The sequence below is a fragment of the Salmo salar genome, chromosome ssa08 (assembly GCF_905237065.1).
Source record: "Salmo salar chromosome ssa08, Ssal_v3.1, whole genome shotgun sequence".
Taxonomy (NCBI): Eukaryota; Metazoa; Chordata; class Actinopteri; order Salmoniformes; family Salmonidae; genus Salmo; species Salmo salar.
Window position 1 is genome coordinate 1,328,498 of NC_059449.1, and position 16,189 is coordinate 1,344,686.

Here is a 16,189-nt window from a genome sequence, read left to right on the forward strand (position 1 = left end):
ATTTCTTCTTAACAATAGTCAGCCTGTGCAATATCATCACACTTATTTACTCCTTGTTAGGTCTTAGTAAAACAGAATCACCGGACAAGCAAGCGTGCCATGAGTTTAGGCTACATTCTTTCCCCCAGCAAATCAATAACTTGAAAGGACGGTTATCTTGCATCTTGAGGTGTTGGCCTTCAATGCAGCTGCCTGGATCGATGCCCTCTACGTTATTAAATGTGGTGGCTGGCAGGGACCTATTCATGCCCTCCTATGTTTGTTTTCAGGAATGTCCAAAGTCAGTGTTGAGGCTGAGTCCAGGAAGGCTCCAGGCCAGGACATGCAAATGGGTTCATCTATGGAGGCTGAGAATACTGAGGACTTTCGAAGAGAGAGCAAGGAGGATGCTCACAGCTTTGATTGTACTGACTATGTACTGAACAATGATGAAGTGCCTCATGATGACAGAGCAGAAAACGACAGTGATGTTCAAAATGACAACAATAATGCTGAAGACAGCGATGGCGCTCAAAATGATAATGTTCAGAGCGACAATGAAATTAAGCAAAACAGTGTGAATGCTGAGCATGATGATGATGATCCAAACACTAGTGGCAATGCACATTCTGACAATGCCGGTGCTAAAAAAGAAAATTGCCATACAGTGACTACTGATAATGATACACCAAAGGAACAAAAGAAAAATGAAGCTACTCATACAAAGGTGACCTTTATCTTCAATGCAGAGAACAGCTCTGGGAATCATTCATTCCAGCACTCTGGTTCATGTTGCTATATGTCACAAAAACGTGGATAGCATTACACCATAGTTCAGGATATCGTTATTTTTATGATATCCAATGCTGATATAGCTTATGAACCACTTCTTAACAAAATACAACATGAACTCGAGTTAAAGCTCTGAATCAATAATTATTGATTTTAAATTTCCTTTAATTGTTGATCCCTTTTTTGTTTGTTTGGCGCCTTCCCCTTTCAAATTTGTCTGCTTAGTGCAACTCTAGTAGGTGTATGGGATAGTGCATTTGTGTTGTTGGTTTAAATTTTGCGTAACTATCTTAGTTGTACGGGGTATACTTCCTGGTTAGTTGTTGTACTGTGGTGTCTGGTAGCACCAGTGAAAATGCTGGTGATGGCCTATGCCTCCTGTGAATTCCCCTGCATGCATTCTCCGCCTAATACCAATACAATTGTTTAATTAAGTTTGTATTTTAATTGATTAACTTTAATTGAGTTGTGTTTACAGGTACATGCCGTGATGTTATGTTTGCCTTCGAGTCTCAGCATACCAGCAGCCACCTTTATGCAGTAGTGACACTATTGTCCCATCCTAGCCATGGTGTGGCCTGTACGTGTGACTGATCCCAGCAATTGTAACACGGAACCCAAACCGGCTGCGCGCGTACGCCATCGTGCATACATTTATTTTGTCCCCCTACACCAAACACGATGACGACACGCAGGTTAAAATATCAAAACAAACTCTGAACCAATTACATTCATTTGGGAACAGGTCGAAAAGCATTAAACCTTTATGGCAATTTAGCTAGTTAGCTTGCACTTGCTAGCTAATTTGTCCTATTTAGCTAGCTTGCTGTTGCTAGCTAATTTGTCCTGGGATATAAACATTGTTGTTATTTTACCTGAAATTCAAAATGTCCTCTAGTCTGACAATTAATCCACACATAAAATGGTCAACCGAATCGTTTCTAGTCATATCTCCTCCTTCCATGCTTTTTCATCTTTGAACTTATATGGTGATTGGCATCTAAACTTTCATACTATTACTACACCGACCGGCAACACAGTTCGTCTTTCAATCACCCACGTGGGTATAACCAATGAGGAGATCGCAGAGGCAGGACTTGCAGCGCGATCTGCGTCAGAAATAGAAAGGAGTTCTATTTTAGCCCTTGGCAACACAGCCTCTCATCGAGCGAGCGAGCAGTGTGGGTGCAATAATTGAATAGCAAAGATTTCTAAATTTATTTTGCAATGCTCACGCACGTGACGCGAGCAGTGTGGTCAGCCTATAAGAATGTTTCCTGTGTGTGTGGATACAGCACCCTGAATTGAATAGGCCTGTCACATGGCTGGGTAATTGCTGTAGGCAGAGTAATTTGGACTGCTGCCTCGATGTTCCCAGTCAATGTCAGATCCCCTGCTGTTGTGTTCGACCACTCCAAGCTGTTAGTTCGATGCAGATTCACTTGGGTCGTTGCCAACGTCAAATGAGTAATTGTGCATCATAATGGAGTGTGCTTCAGGTGGTGATGCCCTCCGGAAGTGTCGTGGTTTCATAATAACTGCCTCTTTTTTTTGATAGAAATCTTTTATGCACTCGATCTCTGTAATGGGCTGCATGAAGTAGTCACATATTATGCAATCACTTTACCCGTCTCGCTAGTAAGCCCCGGGTGCCTTACGTTCTGCCCTGCACTTTAAGAAGCGAGCCTTGGTTTCCTCCCTCAGCTCAGCTGATCAGGAGGCTGCTGTCGTTATCCTTCCCTCCCCCACTTGTCAGCTAGTTTCCAGGCTACTGAACTCCAGGGGCCTGAGCTCTGTCTCTCTGATATGCCAAACCTTGCCCCCATGTTCACCCTTTCAGTACCTTAGAACCATTTCTGTGTCTTGTAACCAGTCTTTGTTCTTCAGAAATTAGTACAGCTATATTGGCTTGTTACAACTCATACTCTGGGAGGACAAGATGGATGGGAGTCTGTCTTACCTACCTCAACAGTTAGACAAGCCTACCTGTGGATGTCTCTGCCTGCATGTGGGCGTCTTGTGGCCTTTTTAAATATTCACTTATGTGTTATCTGATACCTGCTTCTCTCTGCACCGTTGGCACACTCCACTGCCAAAGCAGTCCAAATCATTTCACGAAGCTCGTTGTTTCTTATGGAGCTGGTTTTTGGCAATGTTTAAAACAAGTCCAATGACAGAGAATATCTTCATACACTGAATCCTATTGAACTATTGGAAATGCATTAGGACCTATGCTTTGTCCTAATGCAACGGAATAAGGAGAAAGTATACTGGCGTACTTCTTCCCCGGATGAGCTTCCAAAAAATTATTTGTTTTTATTAGGTTTTGTCTTCTGAAGCGGTTCATGTACTCATGCACATACCAAATGACACACACATAAACAAAGCAGTGCTCTGTGTTTGCGCTTGTTTGTAGTGTATTTTCCCATTTGTGTGGAGTGCGAAATAATAGTAATATTTAGGCAGCAACAAATTTTATGTGTAGCCTCCAGATAGCCTACTCTTGGTTCATGAACTTGATCTCATCTGGTTCCAATGAAGCAGACCTGTCCCATTCGCCGGTTGATTTTGGCTCATTCTGTGATGCCATTTTAAATCTTCTTAAGGGCTTGGCTCATCCTCTCATTTTGATGTTAGCATTAGCACTGCTTGATCTCGTTAGCATGGTCTGTGAATGGAGCAGTTAAGCTTACCTGCACTTCACACAAGCATTTACGCTGGTGCTAGCCTTTCTTGGCTAGCTATCTAGTGGCGGCTATCTGCATTATTTAGACAACAGTCCAAGGCAACTGAGGGGCGGAGTTTATGTTCGACTTTGGTATTTCCAAGTAATAATAAACCCTTGACAATGGCAGAGGACCATGCCAAGTGCCAACCTCCTACCACATTGGTTTCAGTAATGCAGATAATATAGCTGCTATGAGTTAGCTTCATACTGACTGGGTGCTATAAAAGTGCTAGCCTTCCACCGTAGCTATGCCAAGTTGGTATCCTGGCCCTAAAAATGCAAAGTTTTTGTCATTCAGGCTTTTGTTTAAGTGTGATGTGTGAACACCATTCTCCTGTGTCCAACTTGCTAGAGGAAGTTATGGTAGTGTTTTAAGACAATGTGTCAAAGCCTGACTTACTGACGTAATACAGCTGCCTATGCCATTAACATTTATAGCCGGCATCAAAAGGCCAATTATTAACCACCGTTCCAGTAATTCCTTATGGGTCAATGATGACAATGTCACAAGGTTTTCTACCTTATAGCCTAATAATACTTTTTTTATTTCCTATAGAGAATTTGGAATTGATGAATCTTTGAAGTGCTTCAATGAATAGTTATTTATAATTGTAGCTGTCCTTGACCCATGCTTTAAGCAAAGCCTTTAAACACACAGATTCATGCTTAATTGACCAACACAATTCCTGCTGCATGAACAGGGTTGGTGTTGCTGCTTTAGCAAGTACGCCCATCTGTATTTTTATCCTTTTCAGACGGTGACTCAGACAGTCAATTTGGTTCTGTGGGAAAAGGTGTGAATGTGCTGCTTTTCACAGTCCTACATATTCTCCCTATGGGTGACGACATGTGACTGAAGTATCTAAATGGCTTGAAGGGTTGCCCTTTGACTCTCTTCTTAACAATATCATACCAGACATTTAGCCCTATCTCTTTTGACAACTGGAACTTTTGTTTGGTCTGGTATGTGGACATTTTTTTTTGTATATTTACTGACAGTGGCTTCACCCTTGTGTCTGTTGAATTTGCCTTGCCCAGGTTCCATGGAGGAGTCCTATTTTATAAATATGAAGCAGTACAATAACTCTACTTGACCCAGATAGTTCTGCTTTGTCTGAGGTAATGAGGCAATTTGAGAATCTGTTACTCAGTCATAACACAGCATCTAATCCTAAAGGACTAAGGAGATGGTTGGATTTTTTTTGCCCTGATAACTATGGGAGGCCTGGGAGAGGCCCACGTAAAAGCATTGCCATGGAGAATGGTTGGATCTTTGGAACAACCGAAGGATAATGCGTTGATTCCAGTTCTATTTATGTAGATTAGAAATTGTTAATTTGGTTGTTAGGTTCTAAATAAACAGAGTTAAAAAAAAAAAAAAAAACGTTTAATCAAGCTCAAACCAAGTTTATTCACCCACTGGGTCATATAGCTGCATAAGACAAACCAATTTCCACCAGTGGTAGTATATATATATTTGGGTGGAGTCTCCTTCTCTCTAAACATTACATCTTTATTGCTAGGCAGGAAATTAAGTGATGTGGGCCATAATAAACTGTTCCTTCTCCCCTAACCTGACCTCGGCCCCCTTCCTCACTAAACCACATCTCTCCATCCTTATCAGTGCTCTAAAAAACATTTGAAGTTGTCCTATTATTCTTGCTCTATGAAGTGGTCAGGTGAGCTTGCATGTGAGGTAACGTGTGTTATTCTCTGAAGGTTGACTGATCTCCTTTTATGCAATAATTCAGCTTGAGTCTGTTTTAAAAACCATCCTAATATATTGAGAACATCCTGCAGTATTGTTCATCACTTCTGGTGGCAGTGACCACAAGATGGCAGCCCATAGTCATCAAATTCTGTTGAGAGCCCTCTACTTACTCTTCTAGACAAACTTTAGGTTAAAAGCATAGGCCTACAGCTTCACTCGTGCACACTTGGAAGAGGAAATTGAGCTAAGTCTCATGCAATGTATGAAACACTGTTTATCTTACCATATCTGTTTGTGATTGCAGGACAGCACTATGGATGAGGAGGTCCACAGGAGCCCTGCGGCAGAGATATCGGTCACCAGCAATGGAGACTTGGAGGAGAGCCACGAGGATGTGTTCAGGGTAAAGGCTGGAAAGAGCATCCCCTTTGGCACTGCACTCACTTCACTACACTACACATAATTACATGCACGCACTGCTTCTCAAAACTGAGTTTGCACTTGAGTTTTTTTATTTGAAAGGGAACCACATTATTGCGACATAATAGGTATGCTTAAGCAGCTTTGCAATCAGAGCCAGTGGGACAATGCACTGCTCGATTGGGCAAGTGGATACATAATGCTACTAGAGCTTACAGCCAAGCTTTACAAAAGGAGTTGATTTTACTTCCTGATACAGCCTAAGTATCAACAGTACAGTCGTGGCCAAAAGTTTTGAGAATTACACAAATATTAATTTTCAGTCTGCTGCCTCATTTTGTATGTTGGCAATTTGCATATACTCCAGAATGTTATGAAGAGTGATCAGATGAATTGCAATTAATTGCAAAGTACCTCTTTGCCATGCAAATGAACTGAATCCCCCCCCAAAAAACATTTCCACTGCATTTCAGCCCTGCCACAAAAGGACCAGCTGACATCATGTCAGTGATTCTCTCGTTAACACAGGTGTGAGTGTTAACGAGGACAAGGCTGGAGATCACTCTGTCATGCTGATTGAGTTCAAATAACAGACTGGAAGCTTCAAAAGGTGGGTGGTGCTTGGAATCATTGTTCCTCTGTCAACCATGGTTACCTGCATGGAAACGCGTGCCGTCATCATTGCTTTGCACAAAAAGGGCTTCACAGGCAAAGATATTGCTTCCAGTAAGATTGCACCTAAATCAACCATTTATCGGATCATCAAGAACTTCAAGGAGAGCGGTTCAAATGTTGTGAAGAAGGCTTCAGGGCGCCCAAGAAGGTCCTGGCGCTTGCTGGACTATCTCCTAAAGTTGATTTCAGCTGCGGGATCGGGCACCACCAGTACAGAGCTTGCTCAGGAATGGCAGCAGGCAGGTGTGAGTGCGTCTGCATGCACAGTGAGGCGAAGACTTTGGAGGATGGCCTGGTGTCAAGAAGGGCAGCAAAGAAGCCACTCCTCTCCAAGAAAAACATCAGGGACAGACTGATATTCTGCAAAAGGTACAGGGATTGGACTGCTGAGGACCGGGGTAAAGTAATTTTCTCTGATGAATCCCCTTTCCGATTGTTTGTGGCATCCGGAAAAAAGCTTGTCCGGAGAAGACAAGGTGAGCGCTACCATCAGTCCTGTGTCATGCCAACAGTAAAGCATCCTGAGACCATTCATGTGTGGGGTTGCTTCTCAGCCAAGGGCGTGGGCTCATTCACAATTTTGCCTAAACACAGCCATGAAAAAAGAATGGTACCAACACATCCTCCGAGAGCAACTTCTCTCAACCATCCCGGAACAGTTTGGTGACGAACAATGCCTTTTCCAGCATGATGGAGCACCTTGCCATAAGGCAAAAGTGATAACTAAGTGGCTCGGGGAACAAAACATCGATATTTTAGGTCCATGGCCAGGAATCTCCCCAGACCTTAATCCCATTGAGAACTTGTGGTAAATCCTCAAGAGGCGGGTGGACAAACAAAAACCCACAAATACTGACAAACTCCAAGCATTGATTATGCATGAATGGGCTGCCATCAGTCAAGATGTGGCCCAGAAGTTAATTGACAGCATGCCAGGGCGGATTGCAGAGGTCTTGAAAAAGAAGGGTCAACACTGCAAATATTGACTCTTTGCATCAACTTCATGTAATTGTTAATAAAAGCCTTTGACACTTATGAAATGCTTGTAATTATACTTCAGTATTCCATAGTAACATCTGACAAAAATATCTAAAGACACTGAAGCAGCCAACTTTGTGGACATTAATATTTGTGTCATTCTCAAAACTTTTGGCCATTACTGTATGTTTATGTTATAAAATTATCAATGTTATTGCGCACACATTGATGTCAGACATGCACCTACCCCAATGCGCTGTTGCTGATGACTGGGCTGAATGCAAGAGCAGATTTCAGGAGCAGGACAAGACGCCCTCTCTTTGACTAATGACGGATTTAAAGACATGTATGTGACAGGCTTATATGATTGATGGTCATAATGCTTCTTGACATTGTTAGGGTATTTTCTTAGTCCAAGTAAAGTGACACAGGATTGTCATAATGCTTCATGACGGTGTCATAAAGTATATTTTCACTAAGTTATTTAAAAAATGATGAAAAAACATGACCCTAAAGAGCTCATTACTACAACAACAACAACAACAACAACAACAAAGGATTTAAGATACAAACTTTCAAACCAAGGAAACTTCTTGGCTGAAAAAATATATAATTTGAATAAATGTGGGGTTTGACACTTATGTAGGTGTCAAAACCAGCCATAAAATAACGCAATATATGTCACAACACTAAATATAGGGGTCATGACCGTATAACTTGTCATAATATCAGCTGTCATGACATATGACATGGTTATGACCATGACACTGGGTGTCAAGTAAAGCGTTACCAAATTCTCCCCAACAATGATAGTCTAGGCCTATTTGTCAAAGATAGTCTAACCCTATTCCCAGTGCCATACAATTATTCAATAAAGGATTGCATTTCATATAGCTTGCCACTGTAGCTACATGATTGTAGGTTTAATCAATAGGATCAGGCAGCAGGTATTCTCCTCCACTCTCTGAGGAGGATAAATTGGTTGCCAGTTGTGATGCACCGATATGACATTTTTGGCCGATATCCGATATTTTCCCTGCCCCAAAAAAAACGATACCGATAACGATATTTAACATTTTTGCCTCCTTTTTAAGCATTCTAGTACAGTTAAATAGTTAACACATGGACGCAGCGGTCTAAGGCACTGCATCTCAGTGCAAGAGGCGTCACTACAGTCCCTGGTTCGAAACCAGGCTGTATCACATCTGACCGTGATTGGGAATCCCATAGGGCGGCACTCAATTGGCCCAGCGTCGTCTGGGTTTGGCCGGCATTGAAAATAAAGGTTACACACACCACACTGACCAAGTTTTTTTTGGGGGGGGGCCATTTACGTACGTCCCCTTTTCAGTATTAGTTACTATGTCCCCTTTTTAATATAACCAGATTGTTTTCTCATGCAACATATTTCAATTACTTTACTACCTCACATTAATCCTGCAATGATAATTAGTATGATGGATACCCTCGTCTTTGTACGACGTTATAAGTTACGTTGAGATTCCATCTTAATTCGCTCTAACTTCATGGAAAAAGGTTTATTCAATAAATATAGCAACTCCTCTCATACTGGGAAGAAAAAAAACTAATATTCAGGCCTTAAGGGCTGTTTTATTTCAAATGTAGTACCCGGACAGAGAAAATCCAGTAAGTGTGTTATAGTTAAATCGTTAGGGAAAGTTAACCAAAAGTGGACACACTCCAATCAGTTGCTGAGACAATGGCCCAGACTTTGTAGACAGTTTAATAACGCTTAAACCTCATCTATATCAAATGATCCATTACAGGGACCAGCCCAAAACCTACGTACGTCTACGTATGGGTTGTTTAATTTGCGTCTCATTATATTCCCAGTATTACTTTATCAACTCTCTAGTAATCGATTATACACACATGCATACAATTTGCCTGTTCTTGCTGTGAGATGTTACCCTACTCTTCCACCAAGGCACCTGCAAGTGGATATCATTGGGATCCAGGACTTGTGCTTGGCTGATCACTCTGAAGATTTGGTCGTACTCTGGGGCAAGAGAGAAGACGGCTGTCATTCGCCACTTCCCTACCAGCTTTCAGAGCTTTTAGCTCCTCAGGGAAGCTGACTGCTTGTGCATACTGTAGGAGTAGTGTCTATGCAGCAAGGGAGGTGGGTATGGATGCCACACCATCTGAGATCTGGTTTGTGGCGGCTATCACATCCTGCAGTGTTTGGGATTTTGCTGGGTCAGGGAGTGCTGTTGGCTCCGTAGAGATGCTGTAGCATTGGGCGGACTTCCTAAACTCATGAGCTTCAGTTGGTTGCGGAGGGACCACAGGCCTGGGGGCTGTCGGCCACTCGTTCTCTGGTTGGGACAAGAATGGTGGTCCCAAGCTCCAGCCAGTTCCTTAAGGGTTTTATCACAAGTGATGTCATCAGCAGAATTGTTTACACTGTCAACATACCTCCCGTCATTGACTTCTGTTAGGTCTTGGATTTCCGCAATGCGAGTTCCGACGAACACCTTATACCTGCAGGACTCCGTCTTGAGCCAGGTCAGTACAGTGGTCGAATCACTCCAGTAGATGACCCTTTGGATTGGCAAGGTGAGCTCGGCTTGCAAGGTGGAGGCCAGCTGGGCTCCGGAAAGTGCAGTGCTGAGTTCCAGCCTAGGCATTGACAAGTGCTTCTTGGGTGCGACCCTGGACCTAACCATGACAAAGGAGACATGGGTGTGGCCTGCCTTATCCTCCACTCGGTGATAGGAAACTGCCCCATAAGCACGCTCTGATGCGTCACAGAAGACATGCAGTTCCAAGCTTGATCCCAGTTGGTCAGCACAGGGTGGCACATAACACCTTCACATCTGGCCTTTAGAGAGCTCCGACAACTCTGTTTCCCAACAGATCCATCGTTCCACTTGGTCAGCTGGGTGGCTCGGTTCATTCCAGTCCCTCTTGGTTTGCCACAGGTCCTGGACTAAGACTTTGGCCCAGGTTGTGTATGGCAGGATATACCCGAGAGGATCGTATTGACTGGCTAGGGTCCGATTAGATTTTTGTTATAATCTCCTCCCGGCACAGCCAGAAGAGGACTGGCCACCCCTCAGAGCCTGGTTTCTTCCTAGTTTCCAGCCTTTCTAGGGAGTTTTCCCTGCATTGTAGAGGTCGACCGATTATGATTTTTCAATACCGATACCGTTTATTGGAGGACCCAAAAAGCCAATACCGATTAATCGGCCGATTATTATTTTAATATATACATTTTATTTTTTGTGTACTTTTATTTTTTAATTTATTTTTGTAATAATGACAATTACAACAATACTGAATGAACACTTATTTTAACTTAATATAATACATCAATAAAATCAATTTAGCCTCAAATAAATAATGAAACATGTTCAATTTGGTTTAAATAATGCAATACAAAGTGTTGAAGAAGAAAGTAAAAGTGCAATATGTGCCATGTAAGAAAGCTAACGTTTAAGCGCCTTGCTCAGAACATGGGAACATATGAAAGCTGGTGGTTCCTTTTAACATGAGTCTTCAATATTCCCAGGTAAGAAGTTTTAGGTTGTAGTTATTATAGGAATTATAGGACTATTTCTCTCTCTACGATTTGTATTTCATATACCTTTGACTATTGGATGTTCTTATAAGCACTTTAGTATTGCCAGTGTAACAGTATAGCTTCCGTCCCTCTCCTCGCTCAAACCAGGAACACATCGACAACAGCCACCCTCGAAGCAGCGTTACCCATGCAGAGGAAGGGAAACAACTACTCCAAGTCTGAGCGAGTGACGTTTGAAACGCTATTAGCGTGCACCCGGCTAAATAGCTAGCCATTTCACATCGGTTACACCAGCCTAATCTTGGGAGTTGATAGGCTTGAAGGGGTGGGTATAATTTGTGGAACGTTCCAACAGGAATCTGTTCCAAAAAACGTAAAGTAAAATGTTGCCAACCAACAACGCATACAAAGTAGCAACGCATACAAATCTAGCTAACTAGCTGCCGAATAGGCATCAACTCACCACGTAGCTTATTCTTAATGTTTGTCCATAGGCAAACAGACATGTGAGGACAGACATTTTTCGGAATAAACATGATTAGTGAAAAACGCAATGAAATAGACCACTCCCTACCCAGTATCTTATTCTGCCGCTATACAACGTTGTACGCGTTGTTTTTTGGAAACCTTGTTATTTACAAAGTTTTTGGAATAGATTCCTGTTGGAAGGTTCCACAAATTATACCCACCCAGGTTGAAGTCGTAAACGGCGCAATGTTTGAAGCACAGCGAAGGGCTGTTTGAATGAATGCAGGTCTCGCACGATACTAACTTCTAGGCTGTCAAATATCTCCACAATGAAACGGTAGCTTCAGTCTCTAAGTCTTTCTTAACAAAATAATAACTCTTAAAGAATAAAATCAGTATTTCCCTTCAAACCCCGGTAGGTTTGGGTTTTGTTCTATTTTTATAGTTTTTCTTCACCGACACAATGTCTCCATCTTTTTTTCAATGTCTCTTTTTTTCCCCAGGCCTCCTGTTAACCAGGTCAAGTCTCCCATTGGCCTCAGCTTAACAAGCTACCTTATTGGGAAAAACTTTTACTTAAAAGTAAACCAACCTATTCACTTGTACATTAAATAAATATTTATTCCAAAGAAATGCATTAACGACATTACAATTCAGGAGAAATTAGGGTTAGATAAAAAAAAATATATATATATATATATATACCAATTAATTATAACATGTATAAACTCTATACTTGGTTTTAACAAGGGTATTGCATAAAGTTATGCATACCATTCAGTAGCTCCTACCTATATACTGTGAGTTTGGACATTTACAAGTGCGTGTGAATGAGAAACATTGTGCAAAGGAACAAAGTTTTGATGCATTTTTGTCTGAAGGAATAACAGTACTGGTTTTAAAGCAGCATGTATACACACTGTGTCTGTGTGGAGTCTGGAGTCACTAGGGAAAAGGGCCTGCCTGCTCTGCTCCGAGAATATGGGGGAGGAGCAGTCCAGCTGAGAACAGAGTAGAAAAAACACAAGGATATCAAAAGATGGCAGTGGTAGCTGTACAGAACTCATCCAAAGGGCTTTTGACTTCTCAAACATTGCACAATATGATGCCCCATAATTCAGTAACTTACTGAGATAACGCAACCCCTAAAGTTTAACTTACTAGTTAATGCAGAATTCTTGATTTACGTAAAAAAAGATCAAATGCATGTCTTGCTGCGTTTTGTAAACACGTTCATTTTGTGCTTCAGTTGCACTTCTCCACTCAGATGCGAATTCACAAATGGGCATTCTATAAGCAGACAGCGCTTTTCTTCGGTACTGTTCTTTGTGTAGCTAACCTACTTTTCTCCAGTAAAATTCAAGATTAACTTTAACCGAAACATTAGGAAATGTAGCTGGCTACATTCTTTTCATGATCAACATTAGAAATATGATGGCCATGCATTGTTTTTGCAAAAAATGTGCTAATTTACTTGTGTGGCTGCCAGCCTAATAGCGTTGCACTTCTGTTGTCATCTGATGAAACTGCAGCTATTTTCTGCCGAATGTGTTCGACTGAACAAATATATAAACACATCATGTAAAGTGTTTGTCCAATGTTTCATGAAATGAAATCGAATGTCCCTGAAAAAAAATGTACGCACAAAAGGCTGCTCAATTTTTGTTTGTTTACATCCCTTTTAGTGAGAATTTCTCCTTTGCCAAGATATTCCATCCACCTGACAGGTGTGGCATATCAAGAAGCTGATTAAATGGCATGATCATTACATATGTGCACCTTGTGCTGGGGACAATAAGGCCACTCTAAAATGTGCAGTTTTGTCACACAGATGTCTCAAATTGAGGGAGTGTGCAATTGGCTTGCTGACTGCAGGAATGTCCACCAAAGCTTTTGCCAGAAAATTGAATGTTAATTTCTCTACTATAAGCCACCTCCAATGTCATTTTTGAGAATGTGGCAGTATGTTCAAATGGCCTCACAACCGCAGACCCTCATCGTCCTCACCAGGGTTTTGACCTGACTGCAGTTCGGTGTTGTAACCGACTTCAGTGGGCAAATGCTCACCTTTGATGCACACCGGAAAAGTGTGCTCTCCACAGATAAATCCCGGTTTCAACTATACTGGCCAGATGACATCATGCTACGGATCACAAACACAATTGCATTTTATCGATGGCAATTTGAATGCACAGAGATACCATGACGAGATGCTGCGGCCCGTTTTCGTGCCATTCATCCGCCACCATCACCTCATGTTTCAGCATGATAATGTTGTAGGTATCTGAACACAATCCCTGGAAGCTGAAAATGTCTTATTCCATGGCCTTTTGTACTCACTTGACATGTCACCGATTTGAGCATGTTTGGGATGCTCTGGATTGATGTGTACGACAGCATTTTCCAGTTCCCGCCAATATCCAGCAACTTTGCAAAGTCATTGAAGAGGAGTGGGACAACATTCCACATGCCACAATCTACAGCCTGATCAACTTGATGTGAAGGAGATGGATCGCGCTGAATGAGGCAAATGCAAGTTGACTTTCAATATCAAACGCAACCCCTGACAATACAAAGCTGGACTCACCTTCTGCTTTCTCCCGTTGTGCTATTTACAAACAAACACGTGACTGGCTCAACTGTTCTGGGGAGCTATGGTAAGCTATGTAAAATAATGTGACGGGTGAAATGAAGAATGCGATCTGCGTCATCTAACGTATTGCACAAGTTGACTGCAGGTATTTACTTAAAGTAGCTACAAATATTAAAATGTATTGGAAAAACCATCCTGTGGCCATTTCAAAATACCCGAGTATACGGTATACCACCCGAGCCTAACCGGTACACGTAATCCTACATATGTAATAGATCAAACCATAGGCCTATTCTTGTCCATGTGGTATTGTTGCTGCTGTTTAGCTACTGGTGGGTGGTCCAAAATGTACTTTAACCTGTTAGGGCTAGGGGGCAATATTGACACGGCCGGATAAAAAACGTACCCGATTTAATCTGGTTACTACTCCTGCCCAGTAACTAGAATATGCATATAATTATTGGCTTTGTATAGAAAACACCCTAAAGTTTCTAAAACTGTTTGAATGGTGTCTGTGAGTATAACAGAACTCATATGGCAGGCCAAAACCTGAGAAGATTCCATGCAGGAAGTGGACTGTCTGACAAATTGTGTTTCATCTTGGCTCTTTTTATTGAAGACTGAGGATCTTTGCAATAACGTGACACTTCCTACGGCTCCCATAGGCTCTCAGAGCCCGGGAAAAAGCTGAACGATATCGAGGCAGGCTCTGGCTGAAACACATTATCGCTTTTGGCAAGTGGCCGATCAGAGTACTATGGGCTTAGGCGCGTGCCCGAGTCGACCGAATGCTTTATTTTCTTTCGTCTGTTTACCTAAACGCAGATTCCCGGTCGGAATATTATCGCTTTTTTTAATGAGAAAAATGGCATAAAAATGTATTTTAAACAGCGGTTGACATGCTTCGAAGTACGGTAATGGAATATTTCGATTTTTTTTTTTTTTTTTTGTCACGAATTGCGCCATGCTCGTCACCCTTATTTACCCTTTCGGATAGTGTCTTGAACGCACGAACAAAACGCCGCTGTTTGGATATAACGATGGATTATTTTGGACCAAACCAACATTTGTTATTGAAGTAGAAGTCCTGGGAGTGCATTCTGACGAAGACAGCAAAGGTAATAACATTTTTCTTATAGTAAATCTGACTTTGATGAGTGCTAAACTTGCTGGGTGTCTAAATAGCTAGCCCTGTGATGCCGGGCTATCTACTGAGAATATTGCAAAATGTGCTTTCACCGAAAAGCTATTTTAAAATCGGACATATCGAGTGCATAGAGGAGTTCTGGATCTATAATTCTTAAAATAATTGTTATGCTTTTTGTGAACGTTTATCGTGAGTAATTTAGTAAATTCACCGGCAGTGTTCGGTGGGAATGCTAGTCACATGCTAGTCACATGCTAATGTAAAAAGCTGGTTTTTGATATAAATATGAACTTGATTGAACAAAACATGCATGTAGTTTCTGTAAACCGTGAGAATGCGTCAAACTCATGAGCGTATTCCTGTGGTGGAAAAAGTATTTGATTTTCATACTTGAGTAAAAGTAAAGATACCTTTTAATATAAAATGCCTCAGTAAAATACTACTTGAGTAAAAGTATTCGTTTTTAAATATACTTAAATATCAAAAGTAAAAGTGAATAATTTAAAATTCCTTATGTTAAGCAAACTAGACAGCACAATTTATTTTATTTTGGCATAGACAGGGTCACACTAACATTCAGACATAATTTACAAACAAAGCATTTGTGTTGAGTGAGTAGGGATGACCAGGGATGTTCTCTTGATAAATGTGCGAATTGGACCATTTTCTGTCCTGCTAGCATTCAAAATGTAACGAATACTTTTGGGTGTCAGGGAAAAATATATGGAGTAAAAAGTACTGAATTTTCTTTAGGACTGTAGTGAAGTAAAAGTTCAATAATTATAAAAAAACGACTTTCGTACTTTCAAATATTTTTACTTAAGTACTTTACACCACTGGGGTATTATTCAATGTGAACCCCTATCCTCTGACCGATGCATTTTTCCTCCTTGACTTTAGGACCCTTCTTACGGTGACCTGAACCTGTCAGAAAGCCACATCAGCTCCGGCAACTTTGCCTCGATGACAGAGGGCATCATTGAATCAGGACCATACAAAGGTACAGTAACCAGACTATCAAGAAATGGCGTGCAGCAGCAGCAAATTGAATGTAAAGACTGTATCCAATGAGTGCAGGGTTTTTCCTTTTCTACTGTAACCAGAGTACCTAGTACACTTTCTTTAAATGTTTGTTATTTTTTGGGGGGAGG

General features: G+C 41.5%; 1 protein-coding gene across 4 annotated transcripts in view; it reads left to right on the forward strand.

Annotated features, from left to right (window-relative positions):
• The window catches only part of LOC106610019 (arfaptin-1), a 45,653-nt gene that overhangs the window by 3,065 nt on the left and 26,399 nt on the right, over positions 1-16,189 (forward strand). For 2 of the 4 annotated variants that reach the window (XM_014209119.2, XM_014209120.2), the window contains exons 2-4: positions 270-706; positions 5,515-5,613; positions 15,939-16,038. In XM_014209119.2, coding sequence (XP_014064594.1) covers positions 272-706; positions 5,515-5,613; positions 15,939-16,038 — 634 coding nt within the window. In that variant the 5' untranslated portion in view covers positions 270-271. The remainder of the gene's footprint in view (positions 1-269; positions 707-5,514; positions 5,614-15,938; positions 16,039-16,189) is intronic. The other 2 variants (XM_014209121.2, XM_045722641.1) reach the window with 1 other exon arrangement.